This window comes from Pleurodeles waltl, chromosome 4_2, assembly GCF_031143425.1.
Source record: "Pleurodeles waltl isolate 20211129_DDA chromosome 4_2, aPleWal1.hap1.20221129, whole genome shotgun sequence".
Lineage (NCBI taxonomy): Eukaryota > Metazoa > Chordata > Amphibia > Caudata > Salamandridae > Pleurodeles > Pleurodeles waltl.
This window is the reverse complement of record NC_090443.1, coordinates 1,002,607,948-1,002,632,968: the sequence shown is the minus strand read 5'-3', so window position 1 is coordinate 1,002,632,968 and position 25,021 is coordinate 1,002,607,948. Positions and strand designations below refer to the sequence as shown.

Here is a 25,021-nt window from a genome sequence, read left to right as displayed (position 1 = left end):
GAGGTTGGGCGTCAAAAAAAAATGGCGCAAATCCGGTTTGAGGCCTGAATTTTGCCTCAGACCTGACTTGCCCCATTTTTTTGACGCACAACCCCCATTTTCCCATACGCCGGCGCTGCCTGGTGTGAGTCTTTTTGTTTGACGCACACCAGTCCGCAGCGCCAGCTAACGTAATTCCATTAATAAGGCGCCCGCATGGTGCGTTGGAATGGCGTTAGCCGGCGGTAAAATTTTTGGCGCAGTTGTGCGTCAAAAAGTATAAATATGGGCCTTTGTGTCATCCTGCTCTTAAACATAGCTGGGGTATGGAATAGGCTATTCATATTCTGTTTGCCTAACCTACCCCAATAAACAGCCTTTAATATGGAGGCGTACGGGGCTGTGTATTTATACACCAAGAGCACGTGGCACCTCTTCTCTCCAATTCAATAGATAAGGGTTACCTGTTGGTAAGATTGTATAGTAATTGATCAAAGTTGAAATACAGTAAGGTCTCTTATGCACTTAAGCTCTTTAGATGTTTTAAAGTGCCCAAGCGGCCCCTTTTTTAAAGCTTTTAGAGCAATGTACATGCTGGAGGTATATCTCCTAATTTTAGCGGAACAGCTTTTATAAGGCTTGTGTTGGAAAGCCATTATAAAAGTACCGGGGAGAGAAGAGGCAACAGGCACCCATCATATGGCCCAGGGTATAGAAATTGAGTAGGTTGCCTAATCCCAATTTCCTACTTTCATCAAACGAATACCAGCATGTAGGAAATCCAACATTATTTAATGAAAAGCCCATAATTGTAGCTTTGTCCACAGCTATTTACAAGAGTTTGGGTATAATCCAAACAAGATACCTAAAGCTACTCCTGGTATTCAATGGAAGTTCACTCTGACATCTTTAGTGTTTGGATATTCCAGACTATTTTAAACCAGTTTACTTCAAGGGACTTCCAGTTATCCCACTCAGAAAGATAGGATTTTTAAAGTGAGATCTGGCAATTACAAAGAAATATCTCCAAGAGTCTTTTACTCCCAGGGTAGTTATTTTCAGTATGACCAGCGAAGCCTCATCTTCGGTTTGTAGTCCTATAAATGTCCCACATTCTTAAAATGAAATGGCATTGCTCACTACAATCTACAGACAACCAGACACTGTCAAGGACCTCCTTTACACTGATTAATCATTGACCTACATCAGGTTAGCACTTAAATACCACAGAAGTGATGGGTGGAAGAAATTATCCCAGGACACTGCTAATTGCATCCACATAAAGGTCCAGTTTTTAAGTTAAGCATTCAACCTAGTGTATACTTTTAGTATACTGAAGGCTTAAAGATTTATTTTGGTGGTTGAAGTGTCTTTAAAAATTGTTGCTCGCTAGTGGTCAGTTCTGCCTTTTTATCCCTTCTTTTTCCGTTTCAGAGCAGTGACCAACTACTGTATTATTCCACTTTGGTTTCTTTATCTGTTGTGATGGACTACTTTGACATTTCCTTGGTGCTCCCTTTTCACTGAGTGTTTTAGGGTGGTAGCTGCCTGTGTTTTATTGCAGCATTCCGTTCATGTCGCTGACATTTGTTTTGGCTTTATTCCAGTGCTGTCTTCAGCTTTGGCTCCTAAAATAAGCTTATTTTACAAAAGAAACACCCAGCCGTTTAGCTCACTGCTCACAAAAGCCACATTATGCCCTTTCTGGTATAATGTAGCTAAACCTAGAAGCAGTGATGTGAAACTTGCTTAGCCTCCCATCTGGAGGCTCTCCTCCAGGGCCCCTCCCCACCAGCTCACAGGACATTACACATCTCATTTTTTTGGGCAACAGATATTCTGTCTGATCGGATATTAACTTAATTAGAGCTTTGTCGAAAGGCAAGAACACTTGCAAGGCTTAATTATTCAAATTAATAGAAAACACTTTAAGCTTTATTTTCCATTCTCTCCTCAAGGGCTTGTGATTTCTGATGTCAGAAGCTGCCAGTGACCACCAAAACATGGATGGAAAAGATTGAGACAGGGTTGACCAATTTGTGGCAAGAAAAGTGTAATTATGAATTTACAATGTCAATCGCTCTAACTCAAGAAAAGGCAAGACCTATTGCATTGTAAATGCTGGTTTTGACCTGCCATCTCAGATTAGACACTCTAGATCCTGCTCCAATAGAAAAGTCCAGACCAATTTGCCAAGTAAGGTTAACTAAGAACCTAAACCACCAAGACAGAGTTCACCCTTGTTGGGTTTAGTCATGTGCGACTAGGTTCTAGTGACAGTCCTGTCCAGGTCTAGAAACTAATAGGTGGAATGCTTGAATTACTGCAATTACTCAGGTTGCATTCCAGCCCATCTTTTGCCACACACACACTGCCACCTCAGATTTGAGCAAGTTCAATCCCTCTTGGTCCTTGATTGGTATGTGCTCAGAGCCATTACCAGTGAGTCATGCATTCCATCCACCACTTGTGTAATGCAAATCCATCATATGGCATGCCTCTGCAGCCATTACTTATTTAAGTCAAGCAAACATTATAAAACAGGTACATGTCTATTTCAAGACATGCCCACCAACAGAACTATCCAAATAAGGATGAGTGACAGGTGAGCAACAAACAAGGTGAGTGGTACATGTAAGGAGGCACGGGCAAAGCAAGCGCTCCTGGAATGCAAGGAAGTTTCCAGAATGGAAACAGTATAAGCCCAATACTGGAACCTTTTTTGCCAACAGCTAAAGCAGCCAGTAGCAGTCCTAAAACTGGCGATGCTTTGGATACAAACGCGACTCAAAGTGCTGCCTACTTCCAGCCTATGTAACTTGCATGCTGCTTTTCCAAAAGCTAGCCCTAGGAAATTCAGCAAGTTATGCAACATCTGAGTGAGCGTACCCGCTCCAATAAAGCCAGCCCGATTCTTCTTTGGTAGGTTACCCTGAACAGCAACCCATTTACTTAATGGGGAAAGTACACTGGCAGGTTTGTGTTTTCAGGAGCGAGTCAGCTCCTCCTAGTAATAGCCAATTCCAGTTATTGGATACCACAATTCAATTACGTGCGCATTACTAACCCCTTCCTCTAGAGAACAGCATGTCACAGGACGTTGATGAGTTAGAGGAAAAACTCACTTCTTTCAATAGTAATGTATCGAATATTGCCAGAACGTTTGGCACGTACGAATGACGTTGGCAAAAACAACTTGCACCTACAGGACGTGGTCAAAGCCACACAGGCTTTATTATACCAACAATACAATCAGACATCATCTCGTTCATTTTGTATATATATGTACACACACTTCAGTTTCCCAGGGGAAAAGCTCAGTACAGATTTCGAAGAGATAGAAGTTTAAGGGCAATTTACCAATGTGCCCGGGTTTAAAAAAAAATAAACTGATGGATTGAGTGTCTACCTCCTCTGCACCCAACTGTTTAGGCACTATACATACGAGGGAAATACCAAGTAAAACAGGTCATGCAGGTTTTTTGAGCAGTGAACACCAGAACTTGCATATTATGCAAACTCTGGCAATAATCCTAGTTAGAATTAGTTTGAGGCAGTTCACAACTGGTCAGTTGACTGCTCTGTCTTCACATAGCTCCACCAATAAGTGGAAGCCCGTCCTGACTTGAATTCTGACCTCAGTCAGAAGTTCAAGGCCCTCCTCCACCTGCAGGCTTCTGCCTGTGCCACCCTCTGCCTCTTTTAGTGCTCTTTTTGTGCCTTTCACTTTCTGTGCTTTCCACTTTCTAATTTTTCTCACTCTCCCTGCCACTGCTGCCCTTTTTTCACTGTTCCCACCTCCCAGCTGTCCTCTCCTCCCCCCGTTAATGGCAGCCATGCAGGAGGTGGCCTAAGGCAAGCCCATGTGCACCTGTCCACAACCAGGACCCCTGGACCTCTCAACCACCACTACACACCAGCAGCACTCTCAGCTGGGACACAACTGTAAGCAGCCATCACCAAGCAACACCAAGGGACCCTTCACTTGTCACCACTGCAAATTCACCAGCCTCTGTCACTCAAGCCCAACCTCCGAAGACCCCCAAAGCAGATCACAGCCTCAGTTGTATCCTGAGGAACACAGGCACGCCATCAAACTGCAGAACATTGACACTACATCCTCACAGAAACATAACCCCTCCTTTGCTCCAGACGGCTACAAGATCAACCACAAAGACCGCGCCGGGGAGACATTGCCATCCTCCAGTCATTATGCCTATCCACCAGCACTGAAGACTCCACAACCAACATGAACTCCTCCACTTCCAGATTGGAACCAACACCATTATGCAGGGCACCCTCATCTATAGGCCACTGGCTCCCTACCCTTCTTTCTCCCTCCCCCCTCAAAATCCTGCAACACTGTCACTGAACTAGCCAGCGCCCACATCCAAGGACCACATCCTACTGGGAGACCAACTTCAAACTGGAAACCCCCAAACATCACCCTGATTGAAAACCTCACCAACCTTGGACTCAAGCAGCTCATCACCACACCCACTCGCCTGGTCACGCACTGGAACCCATTTTCTCCGCCAGCAAGCACGTCTGTCAGCCACACCACTGAACTCCAATGGACTGACCACTGCTGCATTCACTTCTCCTTCAAAACCATTGGTCGCCACAATGCTCCCCAACTTCACCTGCAGAAAATTGAACAAGGTCACAGAAGTCCAGCCTCAAAGCAACATGCGCCCAAGCAGACAGACGCTGCTGCACAGACACCCCACTACAGAGCACAGCAAAGAAAGCAAACTGGTTCACCCCACACTCAAAGAATCAAAGCAGGTCTGCAGACAGAGGAAATGGCACACCAAGACTTCAAAAATACGCCATCACCACCAGCTCATTAGGGCCCCACACACAAAAAATACCTCATCCTGCAACAATGAATCAAAACACCAACAGCAAGGAACTTGACTGTCATTGTAGGAAAATGGCCCTTGTTGCAGTTGCCCCCTACACTTTTTGCCGGATATTGATTCTGACTTGAGTGGGCTGTGAGCCTGCTGACCAAGCACCAGTGTTTTCTCTAAAAACGTACCGTTTTCACAATTGACACCTCTGGCACAGATAAGTCACTTGTAAAAGGTACCAAGGGTCCTGCAACCAAGGAAGGTCCTGTCCCTAAGGGCTGCAGCATGTTGTGCCACCCTAAGGTGGCCCTCACTTAACATGCACACTGCCATGGCAGTGTGTGTTGGGGAGAAGGAAAAGGCAAACAAAACACTGCCTGTGGCATAGGTAAGTTACCCCTCTAGTGGGCCTTAAAGCCCTACGGCAGGGTGCACTATACTACCCGTGAGGTCATAGCTGCATGGGCAATATGCCCCTACAGTGTCCAAGTCTATTCTTGACATTGCAAGTACAGTGTGGCCATATTAAGTATACTGTCTGGGAGTTTGTCAGAACTCCAGTTCCATAATGGCTACACTAAATACTGGGAAGTTTGGTATCAAACCTTAGATTAAACCAGTGCCAGTGTTTAATTTAAAAACTACACAGGGCATCTTAGATGCCTCCTTCATTTTACCCAATCCTTCAGTGCAGTACTGACTGGTCTGTTCCAGCCTGTCACTAGAAACTAGTTGGCCCCCTGGGGTGAGAGCCTTTGTGCTCTGGGGCCAGAAACTAAGCCTGCACTGGGTGGAGGTGGTGCTTGACACCTCCGCCCTGCAGGAGGTATGACACCTAGCAGTGAGCCTCAAAGGCTCAGGCTTCGTGCCCCAGGGAACTCCAGCTAGTGGAGATGCCCAGCCCCCAGACAAAGCCCCACTTTGGGCTGCAAGACCAGAGGAATAATTAGGAAAGATTAAGTCACCACCTCAGCCATAGCCACTCCTAAGGTATTCAGAGAACCCCCCTTTGGTTTGGGGACAGGGACCAATAGGGACAGGAATGTACTCTCCCTCCCCAAAAGGGGGGAGGGCTCAAGGAAGGTGTAGCCACCACCAGGCACAGCAGCCATTGGCTACTGCCCTCTAACCCCTAAAAGTGCCTCTAATTCTTGTATTTAAGTGAAAGCTAGTCAGATTCCTGATTACCTCACAAGGACTGGTTAGCGGAAACCCCATGAGAGAAGGCTACCACCCTGTCTCCTGCTTTAAAGGACCTGCAGAAGAAAAGCAACGCGTTCTTTAGGTCCAGCGATTATATATAATAAAAAATAAAAATAAAAACTTGCATCAGGATCAAGAACTCCTGCGGCAAGATCCTTGCTGAGTCCCACCCTCTACATGACCCCACTGGCTGCTATCGTCAGAAGCCATGCAGTTTCCTACACTAAACCGAGTCTACCTCACCAACAACCCAACCACCGCCAAGAACAATTTCTACAAAGGAATATAATCAGTCATTGCCTGGATGAAAGACTTGCCTCAAACTGACAAAACAGAAGTCCTCAGCCTGGATGAATTCCTGGTGTCCCACCGCCAATCACACCTGCAACCTTTGAGGCACTCTATGGCCCTACAGGAGAGTGCAGTCTCATTGGGCTGCTTCCACACCCTGCACATGCTTTAAAAAAAAAAAAAAAAAAAAGGAAAATAACTACAAGTTGATCCCCACTGAAGCCAGGTGGACAGAAAACCAGGCCCTCAGCAGCAGCCACCTCACCTACAGCTATGCACTATGCCAGAACCACTGCCAAGACCCATAAAAAGACTACAATGCACCCGGAACACCTCTGCCCATTTCCTCAAGAACAGGCCACAACACTACCACACCTCTGCTCGGAGACCTACACTGCCTGCCTAGTGATAAGAGAATCACCTTCAAGCTCCTGAACCACACCTACAAGGACCTACATGACACTGGACCAGCCTAACTCAACCAGACTTCTACACTCCCGCCAGACAACTCCATTCCACCTACCAGGCCCTTGCCAGTGTCCCTGCATCCAGAAAACCACAGCCGGAGGAAGATCCATCTCCCACATCACCAAGACCTGAACACCCTCCCCAGCCACCTCATGCAGTGCCCCACCCACTGTCAGTTCAGCAAGACCCTCAAGACCTGACTGATCCTCAGCACCCATTAACTACAAACCCTGTAACCCGCCCCATTCACTTCCCCTATGTAAGCATTCTTCCAGTAACTAACATGCCTCCTGACAAGAGCACTGCAAGCCAATTCCTAGTACGCCATGATCGAGAAATAGGTTAATTAGTGGAAAGGCTGATGTATACTCTGCTGTAATTAGACAACTGAAATTTAAGTTATTAAGTTTGTGTGGGAAAATTATTAAATTTACAAGTGTCTCAAGTGTATCATTGTGCTGTGGCTTAGTGGGTAAGGAGTTACCAAGTGCTGACTTTAAGACAATGCACCTCAGACCCCGCAAGCCAGGAGGCAGATTATGACCTATAGCACAATTACTAGTCTGGTGTAGCAGAGCCAACACTAAAGCCTTGCCGACCAAGCCCAATGAGATGATCCCATGACTGCCCCCCTAATCTATAGGTCAGCTTTAACCAAGGCTCGTTATTCCTAGGTGGCAGAAAGGAAACACGTTCAATAACCCCCCCCCCCCCAAAAATAGACATGTTCGAAAAAAAGACGGTCCCGAGTACTGTGACTTGTAACATTTTTATTCAAGTTAACTGCTCGTAAACTTCAACGCCCAAGACGGCCTGCCTGAGGTAAAGGTTTGAAGAAAACGAAAGACATTCGCAATGTAACATTTATTTAAGTCATACAAAATATCCTGCCAAAGTGAAAAAAATACATTTATATACAAAACAGTCCCTTTACAAGAGAAAAAATAAGAGCAGAATCTGCTCAGGATGTGCTTTCAACTGCTGCGCCTGTGTCCATTGGTGTCTGTTCCATTGGAGTTTCTTTCTGTGCCTGTGGGGAGTGAACATCAAATCAGTAACACGAGGAGCAACTTCCTAACTTTTGCACACTCGTCTAAACTTTATCCTCACATTCAGCCACTGCACACTCGGTCAGATTTATCAAGACCTTGCATGGTTCTTATGCAAAGCCCCAATATGGCTCTGCCTGGCATAGAGAAGCTGGCATAATGCCAGAGTGCAGGTTGCGAACATGTTACTCTACATTGGTAGTGTTGCAGGTGTTCATGCATATTCACACATGGCTGACACATTCCAAGACTTACTAAGACGAGTAAACCTAGGATTGTGTCAAAATCCTATGGTTTCCCATGTGAGGAGTAACAAGATCGTTCAATATTTACTGCACCACAGGAAAATGCCGGAGGATTGGATAGGAAGGTGTCCCTTCCTGCACAAAGCCAATCCTACCTGTAAAGCAGGCTCCTTAACACCATGCACAAGTGTCTGCATCGTTGCTTGGCAGATAACAGGAATGCACCATATTAGTGTTTATAGCACATTCCTGTTAGCCATCTGGTGCAGTGCGGCAAAACCCTGCTGCAATGTAACAGATACGGCTGTCACAATGATTTCAGCAGTAGGCTGCTAATGTACTTCAGCCACTACCAAAAGTATAAGTTTTCAAAGCACCAACAGTGGCATCTATAAGGGCAATAAGCAATTCTAGCAACTTTCAGTTAAGTTACTGGTTAACCCAAATAGCTGGCTAGTGATTTCAGTTCATGCAAGGTTAAACAAGGGTGCCTTGATGTTATGTCAAGTGACAGCATGCAGATGGAGCAATTAGTTATGTGAAAAGCCAAGCAATGAAGCTTCAGCTTGAGATTTGGTGTAGGGTGCTTGTGATTTAAGTGCCCACCTCGTCCAGCTTTTCCACATCACCATTATCACTGGTGGTGTGATCAGCATCCCCTCCACCATTCACAACTGCTTCCTGCTTTGCCTTTTTTGCTTCATTGTCTTTTCGTGGACTCTCCTCATCTGGCTTCCTCTGAATCAGAAATTGTGGGGAAAAACAATTACATTTTCAGGGGAGGTCAAGGGTGTTACTTGGAAAATCGGAGCAACTACATCAAGCAGTGACTGCTACTAAAAGCAAGCTAAACGTACGGGTTAAATAGATCCCAAGTATTAAGAGAAAACTAAAAGTTATAACGCAATGTAAAAATCCTGAATATGCAACTCTGGTTGTCGCCAAACAAGAACGTCTAAGTCGACTAATCTCACAAGTTGCTCAATTGAACATTCCGCAGCAAAGTTAGAGAAACGTTGTGGTGCTCTTGTACTTAGCGGTATCAAAGCTGTAACATGATCCCTTGTGCACACAGTATACTAATGTGAACTACTCTGCAAAGCCAGCAAAAGCAGACACCATTAGTGCAGTCTCTAGTGATTGCGTGGTTAGGGGAGCAAGGCTGAAGCAAAGGAAATGCCAGCCCCGTTACTCACCTTTTTCCTAACGAGATGAGAAATATCTGTAGCACAGTTTGAAGCAGTTCCCTCTGCAGACTTTCTTACTGGAATCTAGAAAAACAGTCATAGGTTACATATAAAGCATTACAGGTAGAGGTCAAATTGACTGAAGGCTGCAAATACAAGTTTATGGTCCAGTGCTACGCCAGTAAGATAGCAGCCTTTAAGCACTGGATCTATGGCTAAATGCCAGTGAACTTACCTACACAGAAAGGTTACATAAAGCAAAGTACAGAAAGTTGCTTACTGTGGAGACTGATGTTGAAGAAACACTGCCATTGCCTTGTGCAAAAGGTGATGTAGATGATCCGGTCTGAAAAGGAGACAAAACCGCGAGTCAGATTTTTACTGCTTAAAAAGGTAGCTAACTAAATGCTATTGCTAGCTTCTATATGATGGGGTAATCTATTCAATGTGTTAAGGCATCTGTAGAAGCTGAAGGGCACGGCTTGTCCGTTTTGTGAAAACGGAATTTGAGACCACCCATTGTTCCATGCACTAACACTCAACCACCAGATAGAGGCTAACAATACTTCGAACATGCTAATTTGACATATTGGGCAATTACCCACCCTGCTCAGTGTTATGTAACCTGAAAACTGTATATACACAAGAGATCCACCGGTGAAGAGATAAGACTGGTTCCAGATTAAGTGCTCATAACAGCTTCGCCCCATCTCTACACCCTCCCTCCCTCTCACCACCAAGCATTCGCAATCTGGGTTTATGGGAACCTGGTTAACATAAGACTGGACAGCTTAAGCAGAGAGCTCCGACAGTGGCATAACAATCCAGTTACTCAAGTGCAGCTCGTGGACACCCAAGAGCTTGTCTCAAAACAAAGCAATGAGTCCATGGCCCTCCAACCCTTGTGTGTTTAAAACTGGCACTTTACAGTAGTCGGTCATGGATGCACTGGGTTGCCAACTCGAGAAAATCTTGGTGTCTAATGTAAGCAGAACTTCTTGCTCTTCCATTTATTTACCTAGGAGTAACTCAAGTACACTGATCTAAAGACGTATTATGTCACACTAACCAGAGTCTCTTTGAGAGCTACTTCTGTGACCACACCAGTCCTCTGTGCTTCTTTTGTGTCCTCAATCTTCAGCTTTATTTCAGGGAGCAGTCCCCTGAGCTCCTCCATTTCTTTCATGTCTTCAGGACTAGCATCGCCGCCAGCTTTCTTGACCTGCTCGGTCAGTACATCTGTAAGGGAGGTTTAAACATAAGCACCTATAACCTAGTACCCAAGCTCACCTCGCGCTTCTAACGAGGACTACAGACAAACCTGCCATGGGCCGCACCCTTTGAAAATCAAGCTAAACCATGCTTGCAAGAGCAGTTTCTAAAACTGGTGCATGCAAACAAGTGGCGATTGTTAGATTAAACTAAGCTTCCAACAAGTCGTCGTCTGAAATTTTACTTCAGAGACTTACCAAGTCGTTTCTCAATAACCCCTATGGACTCCGTGAATTGAGCAATGGCTTCTGCATGCTGGTTGCTATAGTGGTATGCCATGGCTAACTGATAGTGACTCTCTGCAACAAGTCTGTCGTGTTCCTCCAAGTGCTTTTGCTGAATCTTTAGGCATGCTTGAAAGTCTTCCACTGCCTGAGAATAGTTCTCTGCAAGACAAAGAACAAAATAAACTCGGAGCAGCTGTAAGCACATCCTGCAATTCATAACGCACCAGATACTTACCAGATTCTATGCTGACCTCTCCAAGTTTGAGATGAGCCTGAGCAGCATGAAGTTGAGATTCCTTTGTATCAGCCCTACAATCCAAGAAAAGCCATAATGAACCAAGTGAAATGTTACATTGAGCAGGAAGAATGCTTGGACATGACATTAGCCAAAACAATTTCAAGTTGAAATTTAAAGCATTTCAAATTTGCCTGGTGATCCACAACCAGGTTGTGGAAACACGTCTGAATTTCAAGCTTAATCAAGTTTGAAAATAAAGTCAACATGCCATGCTTAACAAAAAGCCAAAAGTAATAATCTGCCATTAGGTCGTTATAACGAGATAATAAAGTTCTTTCGTGACGAGGAATTAAAAGTAAACTTGCAAGACTGAAAGCAACTGGGGAATATTACCTTGAAAATATGACTTTGGCAAGCTCCAGCATCTCCCAAGCAAGCTGCAGATTCTCAACATCGTCCTCATCATTCTAGAAGAAAGCACAAGTCAGTTACTGTGCAAGTTACTCGTGCCACTTAATAGGGCTGTTTTACAAGTCTGAGTCCACCGGTCAAACGGTAAGAAATGTCCTGTCACAACCCGGCCGGCATACAGACATTGAAAAGCATCGAGGCTTTCAACATCAGATTACCGGTTTTACCGCAGCTTTGCACCAAAGTGAAAAAGGACACACCTCCCAGCAAAGTAACTGATGTTGTGGAGCACCTCTTAAGAAAAAAAGCACGAGAACACCTTTTAAAGCAGATGAATACGTTTGTGCTACAAGGCTTCCTTACCCTTCAGAAGAACCGCATTGCAACAATAAACCCTGCTACACTACCCAATGCCCTGCTCACGTTCACCACAAATTAAATAACTCACTTTTTCATCAGTGGTTTCATTTTCTTTGTCATCTTCTGAATTTTCAGCTTCTGGAATAAGAAAAGAGTAGGTTTGTAACTCTATTAGCAAGTTACAGAACGGGAAACAGTAAGGCAGGCTCATTCGGAAAGAGGCATGCAAGTCAGCTAGCACGTGACACCCTGGCAGGTTCTAAAGCTCAACCCCTGCACAAGCACCTCTAAAGCAGTACTAAGCATAGACCCAAGCCATTATTGGGAATTTATCAATACAAAAGTCACCCTAAACTCGATCCCCATCAGACACCCCTAACCCTCCACACCCCTGGGCAGGATAGTTACCTTCTCCCTCCATCTCCTCAGCTTCTTGAGGCTCTTTGCCATTCTCTACTGCAGCTTTCCCATTCTCTGCCGCATCCTGTGGATGCTCTTCAACTTTGCCTTCTTCCGTCTTTTTACTTTCTTCCATTTCAGTTGCCATAGGTTTTTCTTCTGCTGCCTTTTCTACAGTTTCGTTGCTTTCCACTGTCTTGGTATCTTTAGTTTCTTCTGTGCAGCTTTCCTTTGTTGCTTCTGCATCCATTTCCTCTGGCTTATCAGCCTCTGGTTGCTTTTCAGTTTTTTCCGACTCCTTTGGCTGGTCAGAATCCTTGGCTTGCTCTTCGGTATCTTCCATATCCACATCAACCTCTTCAGCAGCATTCTTCTGTGTTTCCGTGTCTTCTGCCGCATCCTCGGGTTTCTTCTCTTCACCCATGGCATCATAAACCTGCTCTCTCAATTCCTCCCTTTCTTTCTCTAAATTTTTAAGGGAATAAACAGTTCTTCCATAAATGTGAAAATGCAAGACTAATTACTGCATCACCTTCGGTTGTCAAGCAGCATGCAAGCACTAGTGGGGGCAGGGAGAGCCACAGTATCATGCAACAAGACATGACCGAGACACTAAGCTTTCCAGAACTACTGACAGTCACGTGCAGACTAAGCCCCCAGTCACCTTCTGATAAAGGTCATGCAAATGAACTTTGACACAAGATTTAAATCACCTGCTTTAGAAAAGGTTATAAAGATAATCCTGTAAATGATACAGGCAATGTGCGCGGCATCAACTTCACAAATCCACTACGGGTGGAATACGCCCACATTCAGGGGTGCTAGCCATTAGTTTGTTGCAGAGGTAACTTATTCGCAACCCATCTTGCTAGTAGCAGAATAAGGAAGTAATGGACATTACTTTCCAGACAAATCTAGTGGCTTACTACAAGGAAAGCTTAGTATCTTCTGTCAACAGAACTAGAAAGCTACACACCGTCCAAGTCATCTGCATTTTCTATTCTTGGATCCTGTTCCTTCTCTTCCTCCTCTTCCTCATCCGGTACTCCTTCCAGTGCATTTCCAAAGACCCCATTTTCCATCCTAAAAAGAAGCACAGCCATGAAGCTGGTTAAACTTCCATCATTGCGCCATGTTTAACAAGCAAACAAGGCGGCAACAACTCTTGCACGCACACGTTCACACGGGTAGAACAGGTGTAATACTACGTTGAGGCCTTCAAACTTTCAAGTTCACTATTCAGTTTGAAAACTCCACCCACCGGCAAAAGCTAAATTGAAGTTTCGTTTGTGACCTCTAATATTCAAGTTAAAGGACTCAGTAAGTGCAAGATATTTATCTTAGGAGATGTAAACATGACTTACCTGGCAAGTTCCAGAAGTGATTTTCCATAGAGAAAGAAAGCTTCCCCACATTCGTCAGCAGTTTCGCCATATTTTTTACCACTGCAGAAAGAAACAGACAAGTCAAAAACATGTGCAACCATCAAGTTTAGTTGTACAATGGAGTGAAAGGTTAGCTGTGTGCAGAGACATCTGCTAGTGGACTAAATCAAGCAGTTTTCTGAAGTTTAGAAACCATATTTACAAGAAACTACATCAGTTTGTCCTGCAATCGGAAACTTGCAGGTTTAAAGGGATAGGTTGGAGCATCAAAAGCACCGTTTGATAAATGGGCACTGCAAAAGAGCACGTGGAAAGCTTGACTGACCCATGAGGCATTCGTTAGAGACGGCATAGGGTGCGATGAAATATGTTAAAATAGTTAACCTGACTAGTTCACTCAGTGAGCAAACATGGCTTACTTACAGCATGCTGCTGGCTTCCTGGAATGCATTGACAGCAGCTGGAATGTTTCCTAGCACCAAGTGTTTGTTTCCCAAGCCAACCAGCTTCTTGGACTCTGCGTCGACATCGATGCTACAGAAAAAGAGCACAAAGATACACGTTACTCCCTAAATTAGGGCTGCCCCAACATGGCCATGAGCTTAAACTTCAATTTCACTAGGGTTCAGCCCAACCAAGCTCATCGCAATGATGAAACGCACTGGAGTGAAAACTAGCTGATCTATTTGTCCGTGTCCTTATTCCCAAGGAAGCAATACATTCACTCAAGCTGCTAATGTTCTAGTTGTAAGTTCTACCCTTAAGTAGCACATACGTTCGCGGCACAACATTCTTTAGTTTCCAGCAGAGAGCGTTACCACCATGCATAACCATCACCCCAATGTATAATAACGGGTGTCCCTTTCAAGAAAATCGGGACCTGTCCCTTTTCCCCGTAAGGGTGCCCTCAGACTTACTCTTACAAAGGATAATAAGTTCACCCCACCCTAAATTCCTAACACCACTGCAATTGAGATGCAAGTAAGCCCGTCAGAACCCTGGGTCCTCAGTGCAGCTGCACTTGCTTTGGAGAGCATTAGTTTGTGTTCTGTTTGAGTTTCCTCTCCCGAGAAATTGCCGATAGGCCTGTTACAAAACTGCCATTGTATGAATGCCCTGTGCTCTACTGAAAGAATGACAGTACAAGTATCAGTGACTGGTTTAGTTGGGTTCTCGTAACAATGAGCCCAGGTGCCAGTGTACTTGCAGCACCGATGATACTTTGTCCCGTTGTGTTAAATAAGTAGAATGGGTGACTGCCATTCTAATGCTTTTAGTCAAGTCTCCCCCCCCCCCCCCCCCAAAACAAAAGTTGCGTTTGTGGTGTTCATAAGTGGGCCAGTAGCAACTTGATTCCTTTCCCAAAGTACCTTGCTGAGCCGTAGTGATGGCCCTTAAGGGGCCCATATATACCCCCTGCCTTGGGTTAACTGAGGAAGCCGTCTACATTTGGCAACAAATCAAAAATTACAGTTCCTAAATACGAAATGAAAAAGCAGATTCAACTTTGATACTTCTAATAATCGAGAAGTAGGGGCCCTGATCCCATATATGACCTTACACTTTAACCAGAGGAAGAGCATCCTTACTAGCTTTGTCCTTTTTTGTGAGGGGGGGGGGGGGGGTGAGAACACCATAATTCCCCTTCCACTCCTGACTTGCTTTTAATATTGACCAAGCCCCCCCACCCCAATAAAATTCATTGTAAGGAGGCCCTTGAGCCAATTCTGTTTTTTTCTTCTGCTTTTTCATTCATTTTTATAGAGGGTAGGTTAGATACTTTTCTACCCCGCCTATTGGTACACTGCAATTAAAGATCTCCAGCTAAGTGCCCCTTTAGGGGCACGTAAGACATTCCAGTGCCTGTCTGGTGCGAAGCGGGCCCAATGATGAAGCATGACATCAATGGATGTATGAGGGGCCCCTACTTCTAACTATTAGAAGTATTGAGTTGAACCTGTGCTTTTTCATTTGGTATTTAGGAACTGTGTACTTTGATTTGTTTCATAGTCTGGGGGGCTGTACACTGGAGCCATTTAATCTCCCTGTCCCTCCTTTTTTTGCTACATTTGTAACAGTTATTCACCATCCATGAAACATGCTTCTTACCCCATCTTCTTGGCCATTGAGGTCCTGGGGGCCCAGAGGGTCAGGGCTGAATCTTGACGCATACATATTGGCCTCTATCCTGACACCTCCTAGACTGCCTTAACGGTTAATCTGACCTTGGTGTCTATCTGAAAGCTAGTAAGGCGTGGAGGGGTACAGCTCAAGAGCTCAACTAGGCCTTCTCAGCCATTATATGATTAAGGGCACCTAATGCAAGGATACCATCAGCTGATTACTGATATTTTAACACTGTTTTTTCATTTTACAGCAGCCTAGCTTACGGTGGTAAACTATTTGAAATAATGACTTCCATATTCAAAAGCACTTTGTCACAGAAGGACAACTAATAGCAGTAATTGCCCGAGTCACTATTCCCCACTGTGCCACCTAGGAACTTACTGAAATGTCAATGTACAAAAAAAGAAAATTACGTTTCCCACTAATTAGACACTCACGGGTGAGTAGTGTGCTTTACAAATTCCTGATTAGTGGGACCTACATTCTCATTGAAGCTGTGCGCACTTTGCTATATATGCAGGTACCCGAAGGCAAACTACAAATACAATAACATTTAGGTCTGTTTAGCCTCCTCACTGACACTACATTCATAGTTCTAGGCCTGCCTGACACCTACCATACCATGCCAGTTCTACTTTATTGCCCCCAGCACCGGAATACAGGCATGGGCCTCACGGGGAAGGGTGCTTGGTTTCCAGGCACGCCCGACAAAAAAAAAAACTAGTAGAAGTGTTAATGCACACATATGCAGCCCTTGCCAAGTGGCCATCTGATGGATGTGCATGCCTCGAAACGCCCTCCAGCACATGCTTACGACGAGCCCCAGTGAAATCAATACTAGTTAGCGCCCCTTTATTCTGTTAATCACTGTGCCTACAGATTCTGGCCCACTCACCCATCGGCTTCCTCTGTTGACGTTGAAGGAGCAGTCGCTTCGTCCATGTTGCTGTGAAATAAGAATAATTTACTTAGGAGTCATGCAACAAACTATGACCACTTAAGCCAACCCCCTTATTAACAGCGCCGGCTGAGTTACAGAACACAAAGCCAGGAAAGGTAAGGAGGTCACCAGGCCCAACGTATTCCTTTCGGCCATAGATGAAAACAAGGGGGGCCCAGAGGGGATATCGAACAGTTAATTAAATTACCACGCCGCATCGTGGAAGCAGAAGGGATAGTTTTGTTGTCACCCCCCCCCCCCCCTTTCAGAAGTCTATAGACATCTGCACCCCACCGTTAAAACATGACAGAAGGATATCCCCAAGCACCCGATATAAGAGGCTGCGGGAGTTCACACGGGTTCAGAGACTACCCCGCCCCATCTCACCTTTGAGTGAACTAACCGGTCAATCAACTCCCGTCAAGAGGGGCAAGAAGGTTAAACGGGCACAGAGGGAATCAACAACTCAATCCGCGCGTCAGTTTGCGCCACATTAACAAGGTGTCGTGAGAACACGAAGCGGTGAACAGTAACACTTTACGGAATAACCCGTACGAGCAAGAGGACCACTCGGAGACGGCCCCCGGGCGTCGCTAGTTTTACGCCCCGGCCGGTGGTACCCAGCGCTCTCCTCAGGCTGAGGCATCCGCGCCGCGCCCCCACCCCCTCAACAAGTCTACCAATCACAGCACAGGCCTTCGAATCTGCCAGCACGCGCCTCCGCTTTCAAGCAATCAGGGCAGCCGAGCTCCTCTCCTGTCCGCGCGCCTCCCACCGCTCTCTTTAGCGCCAAAATCTTAAAGGTCCGCAGGTTGCGGAGACGGCGTGCCTCACGCGCGCATTAGTTAGGACTGAAAAAAACCTGAACGCATGGCCAACTGTCACGCGCCCCTCAGAATTCACAGCCGCGCGGCCAACCGTCAAACAAAGGCGGAGTGAGGTACCACGCACTGTCACATCTCCCGATACCCAAGCTTCGTCTGACTGGGTGGTAGGAGCCCCTCACGCTCACCTCTCGGCCACCGTGGACTCCTCAGGAGTCGGTTTCTTAGGTGAAGCCTCTGAGCTGTCAGCTGGCGGGGCTTTGGAGGATTCGGATGCCTTTTTCGGGGCTGCTTCGACCACTGGGGGCTTGGCTGGGGAGGCTTCCATGCTGTCCGGAGTTTCGGGGGCCGGAACGGCTTCAGCAGGCGGTGTCTCTGTGGAGGATGCCTCAGCGCTCTTCTTGGGGGACACCTCAGCAGTAGAGCTGTCCATTGGGGCGTCCTCGACAGGTGCACTCTCCGGGGCGGGCTCCTTGGGCAGGGGGCTTTTAGGGGCCGTCTCCTCAGACAAGCAGACTTTATCGGAGGTGCTCTGGGGCTCGGAGTCCTCGACCGGTGCGGGTTTCTCAGCCGGGGCAGCCTCGGGAGCGGGTTGCTCAGCAGGGGTGGGCTCGGGTTTTGCAGCAGGGGTGGCTTCAGACTGCTCAGCAGGGGTGGTTTCGGGAGCGGGTTTCGCAGCAGGGGTGGCTTCAGACTGCTCAGCAGGGGTGGATTCAGGAGCCGGTTTCGCAGCAGGGGTGGATTCAGGAGCCGGTTTCGCAGCAGGGGTGGCTTCAGACTGCTCAGCAGGGGTGGATTCAGGAGCCGGTTTCTCAGCAGGGGTGGATTCAGACTGCTCAGCAGGGGTGGATTCAGGAGCCGGTTTCTCAGCAGGGGTGGATTCAGGAGCCGGTTTCTCAGCAGGGGTGGATTCAGGAGCCGGTTTCTCAGCAGGGGTGGATTCAGACTGCTCAGCAGCGGTGGCTTCAGGAGCCGGTTTCTCAGCAGGGGTGGCTTGGGGAGCGGGTTTTTCAGCAGGGGCGGCTTCAGACTGCTCAGCAGGGGTGGCCGCAGGTTGCTCGGCAGGGGTGGCTTTAGCAGGGGCGGCCTCACTTTCCTTCACTTGGTCAGCCTTAGGAGCAGGTTCTGTGGCCGGTGCACTTTCTGGAGCAGGGGCTGCGGCAGGGGAGGCCTCTGAGGCGGGGTCCTTGGCCTCGGACTTGTCAGCTACAACTGCAGCCTTCTCGGGAGAAGCAGAGGGAGGCGAGTGCTTGCTCTCTTCGGTGCTATCGGGCTTGCATTCCTCGGCCATAGTTTCGGACCCCTTGGTCATAGTTGCGGGGGGAGACGGCGGACAGACACAACAGGACTAGCAGCAGGGAGGAAAGGAAAATGGCAGGCTATCAAAGCACCTCGCGGGACTCCTTTATATCGCGCTCTCCAAGCCCACCCCCAGGCTTCCGGGACCCGCTGACGTCGTCACTGATTCCCGCGCGCTGTCTCAAACCGCACCTCCTAGCATCCGCTTCCTGCCGGTCACACAAAGGGCTCGACAATCGGGCGACATTTTGGAATGGAGGCTTTGTAAATAATTTTAACACAACTTTCAAAGCCAAGCCGAAGAACCAGTGTGGTCTCTAGAGCGTGTTGATTATGTGGTCATGGTTCGTATCTTCTAAGGTTTCTAAAAACTGTTAATGGGGATTAAGAGGCGTGCAACACAAACATTAAGTCATACTTTTTCACGCACAAGTCTAATTAACATTGACCTCTCCGCGATTTATTGGTTCCAGGTGACCCGATCATAGCGCGAGGTTTTTGCAAACGGAGTGAAAAAATAAGGGGTTTGTGCTCAAATAATAATGGATGAACCAGGCTGCTAAGTTATAAGACTGATCAATTAGTAATATATGTTTATGAACCATAGGAATTGATGGTTCACAGACTGGCATCGATGACAAGACGAGGCATATATAGGTGAAATCAACAAAAATGTTATATGGAAAATTGATACAATGGTAACAGTCTGGCTTATGAGCGCAGTGTGATGTGTACAAAGTGGCTTCTTGAACTGAAGGGATGTTTAAGAATGCTCCTGGTAGAATTGCTTTCTGCAGACTACAGCAGTCAAGCGCTGCCCTCCCTACACACACACACAGCAGTGCTTTTGAAAAGCGTCACATTTCAAGTTCAGGTTGTAGCGTTTGTTACCTGATGTGACCTTTAGAGCTTGATTTAGTTGGGCGGAGGGATTACTCCGTCAGAAGAGTGATGAATATCCCGTCCGCCAAAATATAATTCACGTAGGATATAATGGGATTTATATTTCGGTGGAGGGGACATCTGACATAGTAACCCATCTGCCAAACTCTAAATCAGGCCCTTAGTTTGTTGTGGGTGAAAACTCAACCAGAATTCAAATTGTGTAAATCACAGTGGGTGAGAATCAAGCTTTCTGCATACCCACTTGCTGTGTGACTCCTTGATTTACTGTATATGGGACACTTGATGACAGAGCTCTCAAAAGTTGAACATTCACAGCAGTTCATTACTCTATATGTGATACCATCAATTGACAAAATGTCACACTACCTTTGAAATTAATGACAACATAGAAAGGGTAATCCATGAAAATAAAACAACACCGCTCCTATGTGTCTAAAGGTGGGATTGATGCTCAAAAAACCCAATGTCGTCCATCAATTTATCACCTCTTTGATGCGTCTGTATTTCAGTGTCTTTGTTAAAACAATAAAAACATTTCTAGTTCACATGTCAAGAATTTTCAATTCTATTAAGGACACAGAGGCGAGGATTATGCTTTTCTCTCTTTTTACTGCAAACAAACAGCAGCCAATTATGACACTACTTCAAAAAAACTACATTTCCCATAACTTCTGTAGTCCATTTTGTCCACCAATCACAGGTCTGCGCCCTGTATATCTAACTCTGACAACACAGTCCTTCCTCTTTCTTTGCAAATAATTCCAAACAAATACTTGACTCCGAGGACCTGGAAACTCTGAAACATTGAACTTCATTGGCGAGACCGTTGATTATCTTTCTGTCTAAAGAACCAACTTCTCCCTTCTTCGTTACCACAAGATCAATCAGGTATTTTTGTTTTCTGCACCTGAAGAGAAATAAAGGAGACATGCAATAACATCTAATCTTGCTTTATAAATAATCTAACATCACGGGAGGGCATATATAATTCACATAACATACATAGTATCGTCAAACAGAATAACAGGATAAAGAATATCAGTATCTACAGGATGGGATAATCCTTGCCTCCGTGCCCTTAATAGAACAGAAAATTCTTGACGCGTAAACTAGACATTTTTTTATTCTATGTCAGGACCGGAGGCTTCAGATTATGCTAGTTCAGAGCTGATCCACCACTGCGGAAACAACATCAGCAATAGGTTTGTGATAGAAAACTTTAAATATGGAATCAGAAGGCCAATCAGCCTCTCTCCTTATATCCTCCAAACGAGAACCAACCGAAAAAGCCTAGAGGCCATAGCTCAACGAGCAAATGTGCCCTGAACATGGAAACATCAAGGGAGGGCATATATAATTCACATAACATACATAGTATCGTCAAACAGAATAACAGGATAAAGAATATCAGTATCCAAAGGGTGGGATAATCCTTGCCTCCATGTCCTTAATAGAACTGAAAATTCTTGACGCGTAAACTAGACATTTTTTTATTCTATGTCAGGACCAGGGGCTTCAGATTATGCTAGTTCAAAACTGATCCACCACTGCGGAAACAACATAAACAATAGGTTTGTAATAGAAAACCTTAAATGTGGAATCAGAACACCAATCAGCCACTCTCCTTATATCCTCCAAACGAGAACCAACCGAAAAAGCCTTAGAGGCCATAGCTCCACGAGCAAATGTGCCCCGAACATGGAAACATCACGGGAGGGCATATATAATTCACATAACATACATAGTATCGTCAAACAGAATAACAGGATAAAGAATATCAGTATCTACATGGTGGGATAATCCTCGCCTCCGTGTCCTTAATAGAACTGAAAATTCTTGACGCGTAAACTAGACATTTTTTTATTCTATGTCAGGACCGGAGGTTTCAGATTATGCTAGTTCAAAGCTGAGCCACCACTGCGGAAACAACATCAACAATAGGTTTGTGATAGAAAACCTTAAATGTGGAATCAGAAGACCAATCAGCCGCTCTCATTATATCCTCCAAACGAGAACCAACCGAAAAAGCCTTAGAGGCCATAGCTCCACGAGCAAATGTGCCCCGAACATGGAAACATCTGTTCCAGCCTCCCCCATAATCCATCGAACCCATCTGACCAGAGTGGCCGCAGATACTGGACCAAAGGGCTTTTGTACAGAAATGAGCAATTGCCCCTGAAAATCTCTGCGAAGTGTACAAGTACACTCTTCATAAGCCTTCAAACATTTGACAATACATAGTTTCTGATGATGTGGAAATGCTGGATAAATTACACATGTAGAAGCTGTCTTTGTACGGTTAGAAATAGTGAATGAAACTCCCAGAGGAGTAAATACTCTACCTGCTAAATCCAAGGCCCGAACATCTGATACTCGTCCACAGGATAAAAGACAAAGTAGCGAGGTTAACGTTGCTGATAACTGTTTGCACAAAAGATCCTCATTGCATGGCCAATTTCTCAAAAATCGTAACACCACATCTATGTCCCATAAAGCCAAGTATTTGGGTTGCGGAGGTTTTACCATTTTAATTCCCTGAAGCAACTTACATACTAACGGGTGTTCACCTACAGGTTTCCCTTCCAAGTGAGGATGGCCTGCAGAAATAGCAGATCTGAAATTGTTAATCGTTCTGTAAGCTAGACCCTGAGAGGTTAAATCAGACAGAAAGTTAACGATTACACTAATATTTGTCCCCAGGGGATCAACACATTGTTCACTACACCAACTAACCCATCTTTTCCATGAAGATTCATACCTCTTGTGGTTTGAAGGGGCCCAAGATTGGGAGAGAAAGAACAAAGCTTTGTCCGAAACTCCTGGCTCTTGCCATCATCTCCGGAAACTCTCCACGCCATGAGCGATAACTGCACCAGAATTACCAGGGGGTGCTGAGATCCCTCTGAGTCCAGCAATAGATTCAGTTCCTTGGGAATCGCTATAGGTTGTGCACTAGACATCGCAACCGGAAACCAAGGTTGAGCTTTCCAAATCGGTGTCCCTAGAATCAATTCTGACTTCTGTCTCTTCCCATGAGAGAGTACTGTCTGAATCATGGAAAAAGCATAAAGAATCCCCGTCTCCCAATATTGCAGAAATGCATCCGTCCCCAGTGCTAGCGGATCCATCCTCCAACTGAAGAAGCGATCCACTTGGGCATTGAGTCTCGAGGCAAATAGGTCCATTGATCAAGGGCCCCACTGAAGATTCAGTTGTTGGAATACTATAGGATTTAGCTTCCAATTGCTGCCATCTCTGAGGAACCGAGAATTCCAATCTGCTAACAGATTGGAATGACCAGGTAAATATTCAGCCGCCACCGAAATGTGGTGGTGAAGGCAAAACTGAGAATTATTTCGCAATCTCCACCAGAACACTCAATCAGGTTCCCCCCAGTCGATTGATATATTGAACCGCCAAGATGTTGTCCATACGAAGGAGGATGCAACATTTCGCTTGTCGAGGAGAAAGGGATCGGATTGCAAAGGCTCCCGCTAAAAGTTCTAGACAGTTGATATGTAGTTTCTGTTCCTCCGTCACCCATCACCCCCCCCCATCTGAACTGAACCAAAACGAGCCCCCCAGCCCCATCAGCTGGCATCAGACTCTATTATCATCTCCTGGACTGATTCAAAGCTAGATCTGCTGTTCCAAGCGTTATGTGAGCTAGCCACAACGTTATTTCCACTCGGGCTTCCTCCGACAGGCCAGTTTGTTCAGAATAGGCTAGTCCCCTGCAAAGATTCAAAATTTTCAACCGTTGTAAGGCTCTGTAATGAAGAGGCCCTGGAAAAATTGCTTGAATGGATGAGGCTAACAGACCCACCAGGCGAGCCAGAGTCTTCAATGATATAGTCGGAGAGGCAAGGGCTCTCCTCAACTCCTTTTTGATGGAACTCCTTTTCGCAGGAAGTAATAACAGTTGCGCTTTGATATAATCTACCTGAAAACCTAAGAATTCTAGAACTTTGGACGGAATCATTATCAATTTGTCTGAGTTGATAAGGAAACCTAGATCCTGCAAGAGCTGGACCGTCCAAGAGAGATGTAACAAGACTAACTCTTCTGTCTGACCCATGATCAGAATGTCTCCAGATATATGAGGCAAACGCCCCTTTCTCTGAGAAACTGTACCACCGGTCTTAGAAGCTTGGTGAAACACCAAGGAGCAGAAGATAGCCCGAATGGGAGAGCTGAAAACTCATACCATAGATCTCGCCACTGGAATTGAAGATACCGGCGCTAAGGTTCGAAAATAGGAACCGTAAAGTAAGCGTCTTTGAGATCCAGACGCACCATATAGTCTCCTTCTTGAAGAAGGACTCTTAATAGATGGATACCCTCCATCTTGAAATGGTGGTAAACCACCCAAGAGTTGAAATCCTTTAGATTGAGCACAAGATGAGAACCGCCTCCTTTCTTTTGCATCAGAAAAATAGAGCTGACGAAGCCAGAAGGATGAGGGCTTGATCTGATGATGGCACGTTTGAGAAGAAGTGCCTCTACCTCTGCAGCCATGAAAGAACTCTCTAATTGGAAAAAAGAATGGGCAAAGGAAAGGACGACTGTCGGGGTCGGGCATAAAACTCCAGCTGAAACCCCTTTACCGTCTGCAGAACCCAAGGGTCTTGTGAAATCTGCTCCCAAGCTCTGACCCGGTCTTTCACTCTTCCCCCCCCCAGAAAAACCTCGGAGAACAGAATGATTCTCACCTGTAGATGTTCCGTCGGGAGAGTTGAAGCCACCTTGGTTGTTCCTGAAACCACGACCTCTGCCTCTTCGGGCTCTAGAAGGGTAAAACCCTGATCTGGGATAGGAATTTTGGCTTTGTTGACTGTATCCGCCAGAGGTCTGGTAGAATCCACGGCCTGGCACTCAACCTCTATAGCGTCCGGCCCTGGAAAAAAGGACTCTGCTGAACATCTTGTTCATTGAAGATTGGGCCTTGTCCAGCGCAGAAAAGGTAGCAACACATTTCCCCAAGTCCTTGACAAATTTGTCTTTGAAGAGCAAACCATTCACCAAAGAACCTGCTTCGTTAGTGGCTAACTCCGCTAGCTTGGGATCGATTCTCATAAAAAAACGAGCATCTGCGCTCTGTAGACATGGCATAATTAGCACTGTCCAACAAACACATGGCTCTTTGTGCCCATTCCAAAATAGTGTGTGGATCTATAGGAGTGTTAGATTCCTTATCTTGAACAGCCAGCTCCAAGATCTTTGTTAGAGGACCAGAGAAATCTAGGAGCTTGTCCTGATAGCTTTTCCAGACCCGGTCTAAGCCCTTCTTAGGGTCCTTCGAAAATCTCTTTATGAATGTGGCCATATTGGGATCAAGCTCAGGCGTCTCCGCCA

The 25,021-nt window shown here is 45.8% G+C and overlaps 1 protein-coding gene across 2 annotated transcripts; it reads right to left on the bottom strand.

Annotated features, from left to right (window-relative positions):
* Positions 1–7,550: 7,550 nt before the first annotated feature.
* Positions 7,551–18,924, bottom strand: NASP (nuclear autoantigenic sperm protein). 2 transcript variants are annotated; one of them, XM_069232847.1, is made up of 15 exons: positions 17,650–18,924; positions 16,593–16,643; positions 13,994–14,104; positions 13,550–13,630; positions 13,162–13,268; positions 12,195–12,650; positions 11,875–11,924; positions 11,409–11,482; positions 11,013–11,086; positions 10,748–10,936; positions 10,348–10,517; positions 9,559–9,624; positions 9,288–9,362; positions 8,698–8,829; positions 7,551–7,827 (listed from the first exon to the last, which is right to left on the bottom strand). In XM_069232847.1, the coding sequence occupies exons 1-15, from the start codon at positions 18,771–18,773 to the stop codon at positions 7,759–7,761; spliced, it is 2,829 nt and encodes a 942-aa protein (XP_069088948.1). In that variant the 5' UTR covers positions 18,774–18,924; the 3' UTR covers positions 7,551–7,758. The 2 variants fall into 2 exon arrangements, with proteins under 2 accessions (XP_069088948.1, XP_069088949.1); XM_069232848.1 differs by lacking the exon at positions 12,195–12,650 and having other exon boundaries at positions 17,650–18,905.
* Positions 18,925–25,021: the final 6,097 nt, after the last annotated feature.

Coding starts and splice junctions, on each gene's coding strand:
- NASP (XM_069232847.1), bottom strand. CDS start 18,773: ATGACCAAGGGGTCCGAAACTATGGCCGAGGAATGCAAGCCCGATAGC. Junction 16,644..17,649: donor GAGTCCACGGTGGCCGAGAG/GTGAGCGTGAGG, acceptor CTTATTTCACAG/CAACATGGACGAAGCGACTG. Junction 11,925..12,194: donor TGAGGAGATGGAGGGAGAAG/GTAACTATCCTG, acceptor TTCTTATTCCAG/AAGCTGAAAATTCAGAAGAT.